This window comes from Poecilia mexicana, unplaced genomic scaffold (assembly GCF_051168715.1).
Source record: "Poecilia mexicana isolate PSO_F unplaced genomic scaffold, ASM5116871v1 scaffold_21, whole genome shotgun sequence".
In the NCBI taxonomy this organism is placed as follows: domain Eukaryota; kingdom Metazoa; phylum Chordata; class Actinopteri; order Cyprinodontiformes; family Poeciliidae; genus Poecilia; species Poecilia mexicana.
In genome coordinates this window covers 24,099,860-24,120,016 of record NW_028263390.1, presented here as the reverse complement: position 1 = coordinate 24,120,016, position 20,157 = coordinate 24,099,860, and the positions used below count along the sequence as shown (strand labels likewise).

At 38.6% G+C, this 20,157-nt stretch overlaps 1 protein-coding gene across 1 annotated transcript in view; it reads left to right on the top strand.

Annotated features, from left to right (window-relative positions):
* Positions 1-20,157, top strand: part of epha7 (eph receptor A7) — a 168,202-nt gene that overhangs the window by 123,405 nt on the left and 24,640 nt on the right. Inside the window, exons 8-13 of the mRNA XM_088001716.1 lie at positions 4,598-4,706; positions 6,101-6,156; positions 9,347-9,472; positions 9,932-10,117; positions 11,295-11,356; positions 11,571-11,780. Of these exons, the coding sequence (XP_087857842.1) occupies positions 4,598-4,706; positions 6,101-6,156; positions 9,347-9,472; positions 9,932-10,117; positions 11,295-11,356; positions 11,571-11,780 (749 nt within the window). The remainder of the gene's footprint in view (positions 1-4,597; positions 4,707-6,100; positions 6,157-9,346; positions 9,473-9,931; positions 10,118-11,294; positions 11,357-11,570; positions 11,781-20,157) is intronic.

Here is a 20,157-nt window from a genome sequence, read left to right as displayed (position 1 = left end):
TTAATCAAGAAGTCATCATCATTAAAATAAATAAAAGCTGTTAAATTTAGGTTATGAGCATTTTAAACACATTACACAGACAGCCTGTGTAATGTGTCTAAAATGCTCATTTGAAACAGAGATTCTTATTTTTTAAGTCAGCTTTATTTTGTTTTAAATCAAATACATCATAGTGCATATTTTGAATAAAAGAGTTTATCAATGCGAATTGATAAGGGAATCAATAAGGAATTAAATCAATACGCGAGATTAATAATGGAATCGGTATCAATAAATTCTTATCAATTTCCATCCCTACTTGCAACAAAAGTTCCAGCTCCGGACATTTGTATGTAAAAGAAAAGCATTTTACTGTGTTAAAACTCTTAACATGTTAAAGTGTATGTAATTATTTAATCAAAATTAATTAAAGTCCCACTCCAAATTATTTTCTATCATTATTACACACAAAAGATTTGTTTGTTTTAATTATGTGTCACCAATTTCCTGCTGGAAACATCTAATGAACTTATTTTCTTTGAAAGCTGATGAAGGGTTGGTTCTGCATGTGAACATTATATTAGCAAATCACTCTGGAGTGTAGTGTTTCTGCCTCAACTATGCACACAACTTGTGTGTTTCCAGCTTTGGCAGTAATAGCCTAGGAAAATAATTTACTTTGAAGCCAAGCAAACGCAAATTGCTTTGACTTTATGCTGACAACAAGTTGCAGGAAAATCACTAAGCGCAAGGACAGGCTCCTGTAGTGTCAGGAGGATACAGTCATTTAAATCTAATCAGTTACATTAGCTGTCTCATCGTGTTTTGGGAGATCGTCAGAGGTTTTTATGTTGAGGATCAAAATGTCTCATATTATGAGATCTTTAATAAAAAAAAATACAAATGAGGTTGGTTCTTTGAAATCTTCCACCAGCTTTTCTACTTCAATAAGCAGAAGGTTTTCATCTGAGATGAACTGCGCCTCAATCGACTCTTTTGTATTGTTGTTAAACTTTGGGATTCTCATGATATAGTATTTATTTCACAACATCATTTAAAACAAACAAAAAACATGAATTAATGTATTTCTTTATTTCATTTATTTACTATTTAAAATACCTTATGTTAACATAAACAAATTTTTTCTAAAGCCGGGCTGCAAGCGTCACTTTTGCTCTTAGCATTTCACTAGCACAGCAGATTTATCCTTAAGGATAGGTTTATAATAGATAGGTTTATAGTTTATGCATTTAAAGCCGACAGCGCGGACCAATCACACAGCTGGCGCCTCTGCGCTTTGCCTCGCGCTGCCGCTGCTTTACCTCAGCGCGGATCGCGCGCGCCTACTCTTGCGCAAACAGAAAGTTAATGCATTCATAAAAATTAATCAAACATGATGATCTTAACATGGAACTTACCTTGTCTTTTTGTTGTTTTTTTTTAAAATAGATCTTAATTGAGATACAGGATACATAACAGTATAAACACAGCATACATTGTGGTATAATGTCCGTCAGGGGGTTACAAACATTGAGACATTTTGGAATAACAGTATGTTACTGCTGGAATTCTGCTGTAAATGTACAGTCATTTCTAAGAGTGTAGGCTATCTGCAGTCAGCTGCTTCACAGCTGTTACCATGACTCTTCTATATAAACAGAGGCGGTCCTAGTTAGGACCCAGCTACTGTCATGAAGTTTTTGAGATGGGATGGGGGGGTCCTTCATGGTTGTGGTTTTTGGTGTGATAATGTTTTATGTTATGGCTTCCAGGATTGGTACCCCAGTTACAAAATGATAAGTCTGTAGAAATAGAGGAAAATGCAGCGGCAATGAACACAATGTGTCGTTTGTCATCCACTTTGCATCTGATGTGAGTGGAGTCTTTATCAGTTCTTTCCTCCAAGCATTTAAGTCTATTAGAAATGAAAGAAATTTACCACAATTTTGCTACACAAAAAAAAGTGGTCACACAATTATTTTGGGTGTACTACAATTTGTTACTGTTAACAGTCAGATAATCTAGTTGTAAGAGCGGGGGATGGAGGGGATTTTACAACTGAGGTCGTGAGGAGATAATGGCCCCCATAATATGTCACCCTGGGTGGTTGTCCATAAAACAAAAGATAACTTGTTCTTCAAACAGAGGGTTTAACTTCTGGTCAGTATGTTGTTACTCTGAAATACTGATTGAAAAACTAAAATTGTATTTCTTAATACAAGTAGCATAATGACTAGAGCTGAACAAAATTATCCTGATCAAATATTTATTTTGGCAGAAGTTCATACAGGCTGCCACTGTTGTTATTCAGAATGCATCATTTAATGTATATTTTTAGGCACATGAGTGTATTTTAATGAGCATTCAAAGTTGTCTTCAACCTGTTGGGATCTGGGGAAGGCTGGTTGGTGTTGTTTCTCCACCAGAGGGCATCCTGGGGCTGTTCCTGGAGGGCGTGACCTGCGGCTCCCTACCTGCACACCTGCCACCACTTACCTTCGTTTGGAGGAGTTAATCTGGAGGGAGTAGCAGCCACCCCAGTGCCAGAGTTTTAGCCAGTAATGGTAGTTATCATTAGTGTGCTCACCTCCGATCGACCTGATCCTTGCGTAATTCTCTCTGTGTTGCCTCTCCTCAGGTTATACCTCCGTGAAGCCTTGTGCTGAATAATGTCAACTTTGCATTAAAAGTGTCATTATTTACCAAGTGACACTTTATGACAACAGTCAAATATTCAGACATATTCATGTTCATGATAGGTGTTATGTCATGTTTATGACAGTGTCATGTCAGTCTTATTCACACCCCCACAAATAAAGTGTTACTGAATTATCATACTGCTTTGGCACCAGGTGATTTATTTTCTCTCAGTAACAATGCATTGACATCTGGTAATACAGATGAAACAAGATGTTGACATACACAGAATAAATACACATATAACTGCCTTAACTTAACTAGTTTTATGTAAGTAAGAATTATACAAATAATTTCCATGTGCGAAATGCCAGAAAACTTAGTGAAAACTTTCTAATTGAATCAAAGCAAACTTTTCAACATATCTAAAAACTGAAGCTAGAGAATACTATACTTCAAGCAACAAAAAAAAAAAAAAATTCTATGTAATATAATGGTGACTTGAATGCAGGGGTGCACCGATTTCAGTTTTCTGGATGATAAATGATCTTTTAAAAGTCTGACTTGTCCATTTTGATTTTAGGCACCAAATTATACTGACAAAGTCACTAAGTTGGCAAAAGTAGGATGACTATTAGTAACTACACACTTGCAAACGTGATCTGGTGGATGGGTCTGTCAGTTTGCTGTTTCACTACAGAACAAAAGGGGGACAGTTGCTGATTTTCAGCTCTTTGCAGAAGTAGATAAGATCAGTTTCTCATGTAAGTACCAGCTGATCATCATCCATCCATTTTCTTCCGCTTCATCCGGAGTCAGGTCACGGGGGCAGCAGCTTAAGAAGAACCACCGATCTCCAAAATTAAGGAAACTAGGAATGATTTAGAGTTGATTTGGAACCATAATAAATGAAACACTAACCAATATTTTGATGTATAATGACGGCTTGGCCAAAATTTAATGTTTCAATTGTTGACTGTGTGTTCTATGACTTTGTATTTTTATATTTTTGTGATGGAAAGCACTCTGAACTGTCTTGTTGCTGAAATGTACTATGCAAATTAACTTGATTGATTGATTGATTGATTGTGCATATTTAAGTCAGGCATCTTTGTGTAATTCTTTCCAGAAATAAAATTTTTTGATGCGTTTTGCGTTGAATATAGTTGAAAAACATTTCAGTTCATTCCGGCACTTTGTGTTTGCAATAGCTGTGCTTTTATGCCAGCTGCTGGTTGAGTAAAACATAATCACTTCATAATTAAGTTATTTCATTTCATTTATGCTGACTGTGCAGATTTAAAAAAAAATCAATGTTCACTATATAACAGAAGCACCGATAACATAGTAACTTGGAGTCCAGTGAAAGCGACCAACTCACAAAGCCTCTAAAGACTTCCGTGTGACAGTCTGAAGATGGAAACCCTCAGGTGTGTAATTCAACAGTAGAGCCCCCCCCCCCTTCCCGTCCCAAATATAACAGCTGATGAAATACTGGCATGATTCTCCATCTTTTCCATCACTATTTTTCCTTCAGATACACTTGATTTAAAATGCATGAGCTTCCCCTCATACACAAGTTGCGTGGACTATATATGAAGCTGCTTCAAGCTGTTTTTTGGAGTTATCAGCAGTTTGTCAGTGCAAACAGTCAGAGACCTATGAGAGCTCTGAATAGGAAACAATTCAACCTGAATGTGCCTTTGTTTGAGATGAAGGACACTGCCATCGCCGCCTGGGACTATTAAGCCCACTTTCTGAAACAGTAGAGCCGTGTGTATGAGGACGACTGAAATAGAAAAGCCCTTATTCCAGTTCTGTCTCAGGGGGGAGAAAGTTGGAGTGGGGGATGGGATGGTTATCAATCGCCATGCTGTTCACTGGGACTTAATTACTGTCTGTTGTGCAGATTGCAGTTTTCAGTATTGTGAAATTCATACTGAGCATCTCTGTCTGTCTGTTTGTGTATGCCTCTCATCAGCTGCGATTGTCTCCAGTGAGCAGAACCCCGTCATCATCATAGCAGTGGTGGCCGTGGCGGGGACCATCATCCTGGTGTTCATGGTGTTCGGCTTCATCATCGGGAGAAGGTACGCTCTCGCGGGCCCCATTGACTCTCCGCTCCTGTGAGTCTGCGCTTGTCATTTAGCCTTTCAGTCACTCACAGGCCTCCACCACATGGAGTCTTCACACATGCACACATGTGCACTCATCTTGTGGCATGCTGCGCTAATGGCTTGCGATGCATCATTTTCCCCTCCCCATCCACCAACCAAATTTTTAAGCTGTTTTTGTGGAGCCATTATAAGACAAGCACTCCACAGAGAGAGCTTTGGCCCTGCATTCCTGTGTGAGAGTGTGACATGGAGAGGTCATGATGAAGTACGGTGCTGATTTTTTTCCATCATCACAAACCACTCACCCACTGTCATTATCCCCCTTGCATGAACAGAATGCCAGCCAAACTTGCTTGTCATGATGAAGTCATCTGAATTTCCTCCTTGATGTATTTTAGCAATTCTTGACTCTATTTGGATCTAAACCTTCAGATGAAGTACAATAAATGATTCTGAGTAAAGAAAAACAAAAATGCATCACTCTTCATTTTTGAAGAGTGATACAAACATGGGTCTGTACTGCCATGTACAGACCCATTTTGTACATGGCAAATTGGGTCTGTACATGGCAGACCCAATTTGTCTGCCATGTACAAAGTTGATCAAAGTTCTTTTGATCAACTTTGGTAGATCAAAAGAACCTACCAAAGTTGCTGTGTGAATGGAGTCTGCATTTCACTTTTTGTGAAGTGCAGATTCCAAAAATATTGCAGCAAATTCTCCAGATGTACTGTTAATCTCAGTACATCCTGAGATTAACAGAAACTGAAAAAATGACCTGTTAGTAATTTAGTCTGATAAAAATGCATACCCATATTCTATCACACACCTGTGTGTGTGACAGACGTCACATGCTGGGGGGACTTTCAGTTCTTTCAGATTATAGAATAATATAATATTATATTTGTTCATAATAACTAAAATTTTCACTATGCATTAAAGCTGCAGTACGTACAAAAGATGTCTAAAAAAGATGTTTTTTTTACATAAAAAACTCAGCCCTGGTTTCCTGTATGTTATCATTACATGGAGGCAGTAATGTCACCCTGCACACATGTGGGTAAAGCTGTTCATTTGGAGAAAGTTTATTGCTCATGGTTTGTTTGACTGTGCTTTTTTAAATTTGTACGTCACATGATTATAGATTGTTCTATAATCTTTCAGATTATAGAACAACAACACACTACATGTTAAACTGGTTTTACACTGCATGTCCAGTGTGATTATTATGTAGCTGAGCTACTTAAATCTTCACAGATTTGTCTTACAAAGCATTAGTTGACACATTAAAATTTTTGCAATTTCGGATATTAATTTCTCCCCGTTGATTCCACCATTCTCTTTTTCTCCACCCCTCCCTCCCACAGGCACTGTGGGTACAGCAAAGCCGATCAGGAGGGAGATGAGGAGCTCTACTTTCAGTGTAAGTGCTTATTTTCATCTGCCCAAAATACACAATGTATGTTTAGTTTGTACAGATACACGCTGCTCAAGACTAAGCAGGAAGAACGCATTAAAACTCATTAGCACCCCCCATCATGAACATTATCCCAGCTCATTTGATTTGAGGCACTGCTGGGATCTATCAAGCCAGCCTCTGCTACTGATTGGCTTAAATCCATGCTGGAGATGAAGAAGTCAGAACACCACAGACGCAAGACTGTGACAGCTGCCGGTGAGGGAGGAAAAGGTGGACCAGGATGTAACGGGAAGTTCTTCAAGATGTGTCTGGTGGTTTTATGGGTGACAGAGTTTCTCATCTGCGCATACTTTGCTGTGGTAGGTTTTTAACTGATGCACCACCCCTAATGATGCCCCCAGAGATGCAGTTGCAGACAGCTTCTCCGAGTGGAGCCATAATGATCCGCGCTGTTGGCTAGTTGCTGATTTAGAAACAGAGGGTCAGGAGTGTCACAAAGTGTAAAGCCCATGCTGCTGAGCCCAGGCTAGCCGCTGTTAAGTATCTGACAAATGCAGCTCAGTATCTGCAAAGTCCCACCTGCTACAAAAAAACAAACAAAAAAAAAACCTGTGAGAAAACACAAAGTTGGAGTGGATAGAGTTTAATGGAAGCATCTGTCGTGCAGTGCTGAATGATGAGAGGCTGTCAGGGTGACAGAAGCCAGATCCAACACGAAGACCCAATTTGTCTGCCATGTACAAGTGAGGAACTTGTGATAAGACATGTGCTATCAGATCCACTGACATCTTGGATGGACGAAGCAATTATGGGAGCAAGTGGAGGGAAATCTCAGCTACCACAGCATCCTCTCCCCAGAGTACAATGGATTTGTTGTGTTTACATGAGTGAATTGACCAAGATATCTTACCACCATCCACTCTGTCTCTCCAGCTGTTCTGTTGAGTTCTGCTGCAATCTTTTTTTCTGCTCAGTTCTGTTTTTTATAGTAAAGCTTTTATATTGTATTTATTGGCTTTCAGTTTACGTGCAAATTTTAAAGTACATAAGCTCTAATGAGATTTTTTAATCCATTAAAAGGTAATTTAATTTTAATTGCACCACTATGTAAGATAATAACCCCATTGGTATGACCTTTCCCTCATTGTCCAACACACTGTCATGATGTGGTGATTGAGACGTGGTGAGGGTGAACGCAGAGACCCAGGTTGTGATGAAGATGATGATGATGGTAAATGTGGCTCAAAACGGTCCAGATCAAGCAGCACGGCAGAGAGTTTAGCATACAGCTAATTACCGGTAGCAACTGATACAATGAGGACTGAAAACGAGAGCTAAACGCTAACCAGGACTATACAGTACCACTGGAGAGCAGAGAACGTAAGACGTACGACAGAACTGACTTTAGACGTTAGACGAGGATCTGACAAGAAACACAGACAACAGGTGGGACTAAATACACAGGAACGAGACACAGCTGGGATCTATCAAGACAGGGAGGACAGGACATCACAGAGACTCACAGGATCACAATAAACACAGAAAACTACAGATCACAACACACACTTCCTAGGATATTCATGACTTTTTCCTATGGGGGGTTTTCTCCTTTCTTATCGTCTTGGAAAATCATAAATCTCCTGCCTTAGAAATCATTCAAATAAAATAAAACAATGTGGCCTCTTCTAGCTTTACTCACATTTAAAACATCACTCATCATTTTGAGTTTTTTTTTTCAGTGTGTAATTGTTTATGTCATCTGTAAGTCAAAGTACAGAAAGATGGACCCATAGTAATTTTTCCCAAAACATTCAAACTTAAAGGGATCAAGACTGCAATATTAATGTCATGAGAATGATATTAATATTGGCATAGTATATTTATATTGCAATATACTATGCAATATAAAAAGCTTTATTTCAAACAAGAAACATACAGGAGAACAATAAGACAGGCTGTAGAGAACAAGATAGAAACATAAATACAGTATGTTGAGCCATCATAGAACATGTAAATTATATGAATGAAATTGGTGTTCGATGGTTGTACTTTTTCAAGATATAATTTGGAATCCATAATCCAGGTATAATTTGGATTGAAGTTTGTGCCTTATTAGCATCTGCTATCTTGTTGGTGGAACTAACGCAACGTTTTTGATTAGTGCTTTGGGGTTAGCGCAACTAGCTTTTCACCATCTATCAGTTGTCCCTGTTTCCTGTTGCCTAATCCTGGATGACTTGTCACAATTGATGGAACAATGATTGTTCAGCCATCAGCTTGTGATATTAAGCTCAGCTTGCGTTTCCCTCTCAGTGGCTTAAAATTAAACGTTTGGAATGATGATCAGATAGAGATGAAGTGACATGACACTAAAGATGCTGAAAAACCCTCCAAAAAAAGGAAAAAAAGTAGTAAAAGACTCATCACTAGTTATGGCTTACTGGGAATTCACAAGCAGTTTTTTTCTTATGTTAAGAATTACAATAATCACTTCAAAACTTATTTTTTTATTAACTCAGGTTGTCTTTATCTACTAAATTTGGTTTGATGATCTGGTATATTTAAATGTGACTAAAAAGCAAAAAACAGGAGAAATTTTTAGGAGGGCAAATACCTTTTCACCACACTGTGTTGTGACAGAGGTATAAACATAACTTACATACACATGCCTATAAATTTCACATAAAACGACCTGAAGATCTGAAGCCAGAAGGTTGCTGCTGTTTAGGGAACAGTAAAAATACAGGAGTTGGTCTGTAAAACATTTAGAGGAAGGAAAATCAACCAATACAAGTCAAAATAAGAACAGTTTTAAAGCAAAAGAATTTGAGAGGTCCTAAAATATTCAAAAGCATTGATGTTATATTTAAAAAAAAAAAAAACTAAAACTCTTTACCGACTCATCTCATTGAATAATAACATATTTCACAACATATCTGTTAGAAACTGTGAGGCTCTCTCAGCTGCTTTAGGTGAAAGGTAGCCAACAATCTGATAAAAGGCACCAAGCACAGGTTCCGAAAATCTTAGCTTCCCACTCTGTGCAGGGTTCTCAGGCATTTTGACACCAGCATCTAACAGTTCAGCTGCTCCCTCTGGATCCCTGGCCTCTGTAATCGTTTGCCTCTCAAGTGCCTGCTGGCGCGCAGTGTGCATTTTTAATCATAACAATAATCCTCTTACCTTTCTACAGTTAAATTTCCAGGCACCAAAACCTACATTGACCCCGAAACCTACGAGGACCCGAACAGGGCTGTCCATCAGTTTGCCAAGGAGTTGGATGCCTCCTGCATAAAAATCGAACGAGTTATTGGAGCAGGTGAGCTCATCCTCAGCTCTTCCCGTTTACTTCCTACGTGCTCTCATACATCATGCTGACAGGCAAATATTTACACCTTGAATGGGGACACAGCTTCATGCATCTTATATTGATAGAGCAATTGCAAGGAGGGGAAAAAGTTCATTGCAATTAATGTGTGGTCTGCGTCTGGCAGAGCCAGTCGCAAAGATAACTGCAGGTGAGAAATTGCTGCCACATGGGTTTTACTGAGGCGGTCAATGACAGTATCTATGCATCTCTAGCATGTCTTATTATAGGTCTTGGTTACACTCCCCTGAGTATAACAAGGTGTTGTACTGCAATTTGTATTCTGGCACTGCACAGCTGCTTTATCTCAAAATACACTAATAAATTTGTCATTGTGAAGTGTGTGAGGTTTTTCTCTCCTTTTTCTACCTACTGGGCCCCTTCACTCATGACTGATTTCAACCCTCGCAGGAGAGTTCGGGGAGGTGTGCAGTGGTCGACTGAAGCTGCCTGGAAAGCGGGACGTGTCGGTCGCCATCAAAACGCTGAAAGTGGGCTACACAGAAAAGCAGAGGCAGGACTTCCTGTGTGAGGCCAGCATTATGGGGCAGTTTGACCATCCCAATGTGGTCCACCTGGAGGGAGTGGTGACAAGAGGTGGGAATATGTCACTGATTTGGAGAAGTATTCACATTAGGTGCTTTTGGATCATAACCAGGTTGTAAATCGAGCTTAAATTTAAAAAAAAGAAATAAACAAAGCTAAGGAATAGCACAAACAGTTTTGTTTATTTTGAGTTGAAAATTAGCTGATGAAAAGTGTAAAATCATAGCACTAAAATTTGAAGAAAGGACTTTCTGTCTGTGAATGTGGCATGATTATTGAGATGCACCAGTAAGTCTTATACATCACTGCTAAGGTTGACCACGCAAATGTTAATTTATAACTTGAGGGGATCAAGGAGAGTTGGGACAAAATGTAAATATGGTTGAACCCTGAGAATGCCATTTACCTATCTGAAGACCCAACGGGAGGTCTGTTAATATTTATTGTGACAAATTTCTTAGTTTTCCTCAATCCAAATGGATACTAGCTAGTTTGAGTGATTTGGGTGCCCAGTCCTGTTTCTTCTTCATCAGGGCAGCCACCGCACACTTGACAGTACAGCACAAACTGCTTAAATCACCACTTGTAAGGACGTGTAGGATCACTACCAAAGTTTAAAAAAGGTTTTTATTACAGTGTCTAGGTATGTTAATTGAACCACTGTTACCTCAGGTGTGACGTCAAACTTCAAAGGTAAATGGTATGCAGCATAAATCACACCAAAGACATTTATGGATGGCTGGCAGGAGAGTCTTAAAAACCTGGACTTCTTTTATGAAGCCATCTTCATCATATGGAGCAATACTTCCATGAACCTCTTGGGAATTCTCACAATCAATCTTAAAGAATTAAGCTGCATATTTGTGAATGGATCAATGTGAACAGTGGGCCTACTCACTACTTTTTAACTCTTGTAGTTCTGCTCTCTAGGTCCTTTGATCATGTGATGAAAAGTCTGATGCAGTTTTCAATAAGTTGCTGACTCTAAGATTTTGAACAGCTGGCTAAATTAGCTGCACATCCTCTGTAACATTTTCTCATTTAAAGACTCTAATAAAGGGAGCAGATGGTAACTTTTAATTAAAAGCAAATGAAACACAGCTATAAATAACTGGGAATCAGTTTTGGCTCAGCCATTGTTTTGTGAAGTATTATGAAAGCCAAATAGAAATTAGGTATTCATTAATCATCTGCTCTTCTTGTTTTATTTTTTCCATCTTTTTTTCAGGAAAACCGGTCATGATCATCATCGAGTACATGGAGAATGGCTCATTAGATGCTTTCCTCAGGGTGAGTATCACCTCCGAAATCAGCGCACCATCTTTTCCAACTTTTTTCTGCACTTTACCAAAGTGTCTCAGAGAGCAGGGAGTCTGCTGTGGGATCGGGGCTCTGCATAAATATCATAAATCTTGTACTAAAGCTTCTGCAGCCTTGCAACCTAAATTCTCCCCTCTGGTCAGTGAAGATGGCTGACCTGCTTGTGTTTCTCTATGCGTCACAGAAGCACGACGGTCAGTTCACAGTCATCCAGTTGGTGGGAATGCTGCGGGGCATAGCAGCGGGAATGAGATATCTGGCTGATATGGGCTATGTCCATCGAGACCTGGCCGCGCGGAACATCCTCGTCAACAGCAATCTCGTATGTAAAGTCTCAGACTTTGGCCTGTCAAGGGTGATAGAGGACGATCCCGAGGCTGTCTACACAACAACTGTGAGTCAATTAAAGTGCTTTCTCTCCCTACCAAACACCTTGTCTGAATTCTCTAATCAAGTTGCTGCTGGTGCATGAAAATAGAGCAGAGTAAGAAGAGCATGTCCAGGTAGACTCTGGCTCTGTAAAGTCAACTTCACTTTAGAAACTGTTCAAAAAGACGTTAATCAGGAGTGTATTTATTCACTTATAATGTATGGTCAGGAACTGTTAAATCAGAATGTTGTTTTTTCATATATTCAATGAGAGTGAATATTTAGATGAATGGAATATTAAAACACAGTGATCAAAAATAAAATTAAAGTTATTTAAATTTAAAGTACATTTGCAGTTTTGCTCAGTAAAAACCAACATCTTGTTCTACAATGTGCTTCCTACAAACAATTGCTTGCTGGAGGCGTGGACTTTGTGGAAGTTCGGATGAAGATCGGATTTAATTTTGACCAATCACTAATGCTTGACCTTAATATGTGTATTGGCCAACCTCCACTGTACGAAGATTACTGGAAATTGCCTTGTTTGCTAGCATTTCACCAGCCACTTGCCTCGCTATAAATGGAACCAACTGGAATGGATGAAATTCAACTGGACAAATGAAGCTCACTGGGAGAAATCCCAGATCACGCTTTAAAGGGACATGAGAATTGAACAGAATTGCATGGGAAGGGAACGACCTGGCTATGTCTTGATATGTTTATCTCTTTGGTTTTATTTCCTTATGGTGTATTGAACAGAGCTCTGTGAGATGTTCAGCACTGAGAATGTTGTTTGAGAATCTGAAGTTTATAGCGGTGTTTCCACCGGTGCCGACCCAAGAACAGCTGAATACAGAGATCTGCTGTATTAAAACACCATGTTTGTATGAAGGTTTTGTCATTATTACATCATATTCTTAATGGTTAAATATCAATGCGTGAAGCTTGGTCCAAATATGTGCTGTGTCTACAAATGGGTACAGTTTGCTACAGTTGCGGCGCGTCTCTAAATCAGTCGCGCATGACGCCAAAGTGCGTTTGGTGTGAACGCACCAAAAGTGCAACGCGCTGAACTTGAAGCGTCAGAGGCGTTTTTTTAACGCGTGTAACGCGTTTAATGCGAACGCACCATTAGGGAGTTAAACGGTTGTCCAAGCAGGTGACCCGTCAGGTCTGCAGTTCGCCAAACCACAAAAAAAAAAAAAAAAAAAAAAAAAAAAGAAAGAAAGAAAGAAAAGCTCATACACCGGCGACCTGCCAGAACCGTGTCTGGTAAAAAGCTCAGGAGGGATCCAAACAACCACTCTTAGATCTATGGGAAGGATCAAACTCCGCTCAGTCATTATTAGCTTACAGAAAAAGCGTCAAGCCGCCAAATAAACAAAAGTAAATTGACCGATAACATTTAGGCTTATGCATGTCCACCCCTACAAACTCACACAGAGGTGCGCTACAAGATGTTTGACAAAAGATCTTTTTTTCTACTCAATATAGTTAATAGTCCTTGTCAAACGGCAGTTTGACCAAAGTCCAAAGGGTTGGAGTCCCAGTTGACGGCGTCTCAACTAAAGTTCTACAGCTTTTTATTTCTCTTTCTCACTGTTTACATTTTAATTATGTTTTTTAAATCTCTTTCTCACATGCTGTTTTTATTTTAATTATGTAAAGCACTTTGAAATGCCTTGTTGTTGAAATGTGCTATACAAATAAAATTTGATTGATTGATTGATTGATTGATTGATTGATTGAATAGTCAAGAGAGTTGGATAATAAAGTAATCCAAAAATTGTTTTCTTTTTTTACGTGCCTACAGCCGTACAACTGCGGGCGCCCCTGTGCTCAGCTAAATACGCACGATACAATTATGCCGAGGATGCATAGATATGACAAAATCACGACTAGTCAAATATTTGGAACATTTAAAAAAAATAAAATAGTTGTCAAATATCCTCCAGCAATGCCAATTCAGAGAAGCAGGACAACCTAATGGTTCCAGTGCATCATCACGTTACGGCGCAGCTGCGCTATCTGGATGCTGTGGGTCCGAAGCCAAAAGGTCCAGATTATATTTGCTGCTTGTTCCACAAATTGTGCAGGAAAGAGATTTCTGAGTGAGACAGATAGCCCGGTGCGGCTTTTCTGTGTATTTTTGTTCAACCACCAGGGGGCTCTCTAGCAGGAAGTGAATCATTAGAAGTCAAAATTGTAAATCAAAGAAGAACACGTTAATTTTCATTTAGAACAACCACATGCTAGCAGCAGGCACGACGGAGAAATGTTTTCAAAACTCGTATGGTGCAGCTTTTAAGTTGAGGGCTGTCGAGCTGCCACTACAGGAGGGAAATAAAGCCGCTGCACTTAAACTCGGTGTGAAAGAAACCATGGTTAGTAGTGGCTAGCGGCGTAATTATGTAATTTTCTTACCACTAGATGGCAGTAGGTACAGAGCATTTTACATTAAAACAAGAGAATTATTGATGCATGAATGTTACAGGTAGCGGTGAGAGCATCGTATCCATAGACATTAATACGTAGACACCTCATGGAGCGGGTCGGCCCGTTGCAGCGATACGTAATCGCGTCCGCCATATGGAATGTGGCATCTCTGCCAGTAAGCTAATACAAATGAATGGACCGAACTTCAGAAAATGCCATTCCACAAAGTATTTTTAGCTAATGTTCGTCATCGACCCACTCACATATAAACGTGAATATATTTGGAAATTAAACAATCACCAAAGACAACATTTATGACTTTTCATTATATTTTAATTGTAATTTCTGAATAAAGAAAATAAATGTAAACCTACAATACAATTGATTTTGATAAATCGTTTTTATATATATATACAGTAATCAACATTTATGAACATATGTACACACACAGATGTCAGTATATTAAATAATAAAATATATGTATATATAAAATATATATTTATTTATTAGTTAACAAATAAAAAATATTTTACAAGTGAATGGGCTGAACTTGATAAAGTGCCGTTCTACAAAGTATTTTAAGTTAATACCTGCCACTGACATTTTCTCACACACATTAATATATTTGGCAATCAAAGAAATTACTAAAGAGATTGTTTCTAACTTTAAAGAGCACAATTAAATTAAAGAGCACAATGTTTTATTTGATAGAAACGATTCTGAAAATTTTTATAATGACATTGATGAGCAGACACATATTTACAGTGTTTTATTGAAGAATATATTTACATAATTCCATAGTTTAATCTACATTTAACATTTCAAGACAAGAAACAAATAATTTTTCTGTATTTATTTTTTATATGTTATTGAGAAATGACTTTTGATTTATAAATCAGTCATTGTCAAACATTAAACTACATATTTTTCTTAATTTTTTCCAGAGAATTTACAGTATGTCCACTCTGCTATTGACAGCAAAGAGTGAAAATAATTCTAACAGAGTAAATTATTTTTTATTTCATTATATAAGCTACATTAATACAATAATACTTCAGATTGAGATATTTAAAAATACACAAAAAGTGAAAGAATAAAACATTTATTTATTATACTAGGAACGCTGGTCACAGGCTTCAGTCTGCTGGTCACACTGGGAGAACTCAATGACTTCTGAGACGTCCTGGTTCACAGGCTGAAGCCAAGGATAAAAGAGAAATTATCCAAAAGTGTAATAGAAAATACATACGATATGTTTCGTATATGTTTCTTTCACATTCATAAAAAGACATTTTCAGCATGTTGGGCTCTGACTCGTAGCATCTTTATAGCTAAATACCGACATGGAGAAACTGAGCTGGAAACAGACTGAAGAACAGCAGCTCCAGCTCTGATCCTGACTGATCTTTCCTCACTAAATCCTCTGGTTTCTAAGGAACTTCTCCTCTAACAGCGGTTTTTCATCACCTCTCTCTCATTAGAAAACAGTATGAAAACATTAGCTGCTAAGCTAACAATCAGCGGTTGTTTCGGGCCAATTTAGCTACATAGGAAATATTTTTCGGTTGTTTAAAAGTGAATTTCTGGCTGCAAAGTCAAGTAATTCTGATCTTTCATCCTTACCTGGGGAAGGTAATCCTAATGAATCCAGTTTGTTTCGTAAAACGGTTGAAACAAGTCCACACAGCACAGGACTTAAGGAGCTCCGATCGCTCTGCTGCCACATACAAGATGGCGGACGCAGTTACGCCATCTTGTATGGCGTAACTGCCATACAAGATGGCAGTTACGATGCCGATGTCTACGTATTGATACGTAGACATCAATACAGTCTACGTATTGATGTCTATGATCGTATCTAGCAAGACTGACGACAGTGATGGAAAAGACAGTGAAGCTCAGCAGTAGTTGGAAAGAACATGGGTCCATTTCCCACAACATGTCTGTGTGAAGTGAGCTTCTCAAGCCTGGATACTATAAAAACTGAAACCAGAGAGAGACTGAGAGCTGTTGAGGAAGAGCTTTGTCTTTCTTCAATTTCTGCCAGGAAATCAGCTGTTTTCATCCAAACATGCACAGGTTTCATACTAGATGGGTGAAATATACAGATATTGACATTTTGTACATGCAAATCTTCATATCGTAACAGTGAAATGTTTCCCAAATATTATTGCTTCCCTCCTGACCTGTTTGCTCACTCTCCTCTTGATCCTGGTTGCATAGGCTAAAGTCCGGACCCCCCCACCTAATCTTGGAAAAGTCTAGAATTGTCCCCCCCAAAGAAATCTTGAAAGAAACCCTTGTATTTAAACAATATCAATACACAAAAGGCAATAGAAACAAAGAACGAAGTAAATCTGCCATTCATCTAAGAAAAAAATAAGAATTAATTTTTAGGTCCCCCCTAAATGTTCAGTCCAAAGCGTAGGCGGAGCAACAGCAGCGCTGCTGAACGATACAGGCTCCGTTAGAGCCACTGAAGTGAGGAGCTAACTGTTGCTGTGGCTCTGCAGCACTACCCTCCAGTAAGTAAAAGATATGTAACACGTTTTATTTACTTTCACTGCTCAATAGGAAGAAACACATTGACAATAAAACAGTCCACAGTTCGTTATTTCATTACTTTGGCTGAGTCATGATAAACTGCCACCTTATGCCTTGGAAATAAAAACTAGCTAAACTGCTACATTGCTTTCATAGACCTAGCTCCTTTTTCTGTCGAAGGTAGCCAATATTTCAATTATATTTAGCTCTCTAACTCTTACTTTAATAAGAAGAGTTTGAAACTGGAGCAGCTGAGTGTTACCACTAGCCGACAGCTCTGTATGGGAGCCGAGAGCAGAGGTGCTACAAGAGCTGACAGTAAAAAAATAAATAAATTAATAATAATAATAAAGTATGCCTTTCTTAATATCTTCAACGTAGAGCTTTTAAAACCACAAAATAAAATCTGAATCTTTTCTAGAAAACTCTATTGCTGACCTTTGAGTTTAAGTTATACTTCCTAAAAATAGGTTCTCATCCATCCAGATGAGGGAGGAAAAAAAGCCCCCTCTTTTTATTTAGAGCCTAAAGTTTTTGTAAAGGTGTAGCCAGGGCCGGCCCAAGGCATAAGCAAACTAAGCAGCCGCTTAGGGCCCCCTCAATGGAGCTGATTTTTTTTTTTTAATAATTTCTGTCATTATAATATCAAAAACACACAATTTCACTATGAAGTGATTTGTTTTTACAATAATATATATTTGTAATATATGTAGAAATGATTATTTTATTGATAAAAAGAAAAAAATTGCTCTTGTGGGCCCCTCAGTCGGCCGCAGTAGGTACTGCACGCTTCCCCGGTAATATGAGCTGCCATGCTATGAGCAAAGTATCCAAATGCCCAAAGCTCCCGTCAGAAGTTAAGTTAGCAAAACAATGTCTCAAAAAAGAACTTATCCTTCAGGGAGAGAGAAAAAAAGAGGAAGAATAAAAAAAAAAAGCCAAGATAAAGGTTTGCTTTAATGTGCCTTGGTAATAGGGCTGAAACGATTCCTCGAATGATTCGAGTACCTCGATTACTAAAATTCCTCGAGGAAAATTTACCTGCCTCGAAGCTTCGTTAATTTATGTTTTATTAGTTAGCGCACCGTGTTCCGGCCGGGACTTCATTTGCGTTGCGCGGAGCTGTCACTTCCGCCTCTGAGTTGTTGACAAAAGCTAAGTCTCAGCGGCATAAAGTCCAATCTTCAAGATTGGCCCGTGGGGATTTTATTGATTGATGATAATGCCTGACTTTTTATCGTTTTTGGGGAACCAATAAGCATCCTTAAAATGACTGGGGGAATGCCTGGAGTACGGCAGCATTTCTCCTCCGGGGCTGCTGGTTGAAAGCGAACGGCGGGAAGAGCGCTGAGGTGAGCGGATAGACTGAACAGGGCGGGCGGCTGAGTAGCTGATGCTTACCGTGTAAATGTAGCTTTACCGACGAACCGCACAATAAATTTCATATTCCGGTCTGAAGAAACGGGTGGCGGAGCGCATCGTACATGGCTGGTAGATGAGTTTCTGAGTGTGACCAGTGAAGGTGTCGTAAATATCCCGTATTGCTTCCCCCCGTGTTCGTCCCCCGGTCTAACGGTTCGTCAGTCCGCTGGTCTATTTCCTCCCCTCCACCCCATCTTACGTTCGTTCATTCGCCCTCTCCTCCCAGTCCAGGCGGCATTTCCCGTATTTTCAAACCCAAAGCGTGACAGGTTAGGTGGCAAGGTGAGTTTAATTAATCTATTAAACTCACTGAAGATGAATACATAAACTAAAAGCTGGATTGTAGACATTTTTTATAAGCATATTTATGAGCCTGCCTCTTTATTAAATTCAATATAATTTCAGATTTTTCTATAACTTTTCTTCTGGTTAACTTAGAAAGTGAGCTATTATTGTTACAGGTTAGTTTTCTAAACTACAAAAAAGCAACTGTTAGGGATGCTCAAATATGAAAAATTGGACTGATATTGATATCTGATAGTAACACCGGTATTATGCCAGATTTACCAATATTTCATTTTATAATTTTTTTTATCCGATTACTCGATTAATCGTAAGAATAATCGATAGATTACTCGATTACTAAAATATTCGTTTACAACAGCCCTACTTGGTAATGTAATGTTTATCAGGAAGATTAGTGGAGCTGCTAATAGAAAATTAGCTTGATAGCGACCTTGAACGGTCCAGTTCAACAGCCAAACATTTATGGTGGGTCTTTGTGTTTGTGTGAATCTCGGTTTTAACTCTAAATGAGTTGATTCTCATGGTTGGGTCTGCATATTTCTGAGGTATTTTTGGCTTCAAAACACCGTGTTTGATAATGTTTGATAACAATAATTAAAACTTCTCAATGTTTGACATTGTCTAGCAAAATGTTTTTGTCAGGCTACATACATAGCTGCTACATCGATGATATATTCTATGCTGTTGTTGGGGATATGTTGTTTGCTGCTGAGCATAATCATGTGAAACTTCTGTTAAAATCATTTGACGGCTCAGAATCGGTCCAGTACCAGTACCGGTCCACATTCTCAGGGGAGAAAGACTCACCTGATATAAATTAAATTTATACGCTTAAGAGAAATTTATTTAATCAAAGAATGTCATGAATATGTGTGTAGGGCTGCACCGATTGCAGTTTTCTGGCTGATCCCTCGTTACCGATCTTTAAAAAGCCTGACCTGCCGATTTTGATTTTGGCTGACATAATTTTTTTTTTTTTGTCTGAAATGTCGCTAAATATAGCAAGAAAGTCACTGTGGCAAGAGTGGGGTGAACATTGTTAACTGCAAACATGCACACCTGACCTGTTGGGTCGGTCTGTCAGTCAAACCTCTCAAACCTTCAGAGCTGAAGAGGACAGAGACTGATTTATAAACCTTTGCTGATGAAAATAAGATTAGGGGACAGGGTTTCCCCCAGAAAACTTGCTAAGCCTGGTGGTCGGTCCACCAGTGGTCCACCGTCTTTTTGTATTAAAAGATATTAAATTGACAGGAAATGTAAAAGTATTACTGTGTAATTATACGTTACGGGAAAAGATGTCCATTTAAATGCTATTTAAACCCACAACTAGTATTAAAACAACAAATTTGCTCTTCTGTTTAATCCAAATTAAGTCAGCAGCTCCATCAGGCCCCCCAGAGCTTCAGGGGCCCCATAAACACTAATATTTTAAAACAGACCACAGATACATAAATATAACACTTGTTTATTGAGATTATCAATGCTGTTAAATTTTATTAAATTGTTTAGGCATAGATAAATTAAATGATTTTAAATTGTTTAACATTTTAAATACAAGATTTTAAGGAACTGGCAAGTTTACTTTGTAAGACTTCAAAGAACAATATTTATAGTTAGATTGTTTTGTTACCATAGCAACAATCTGATGCTGTGAGTTTAATCTTTGAATTTACAAATACAAATTAGTAAAC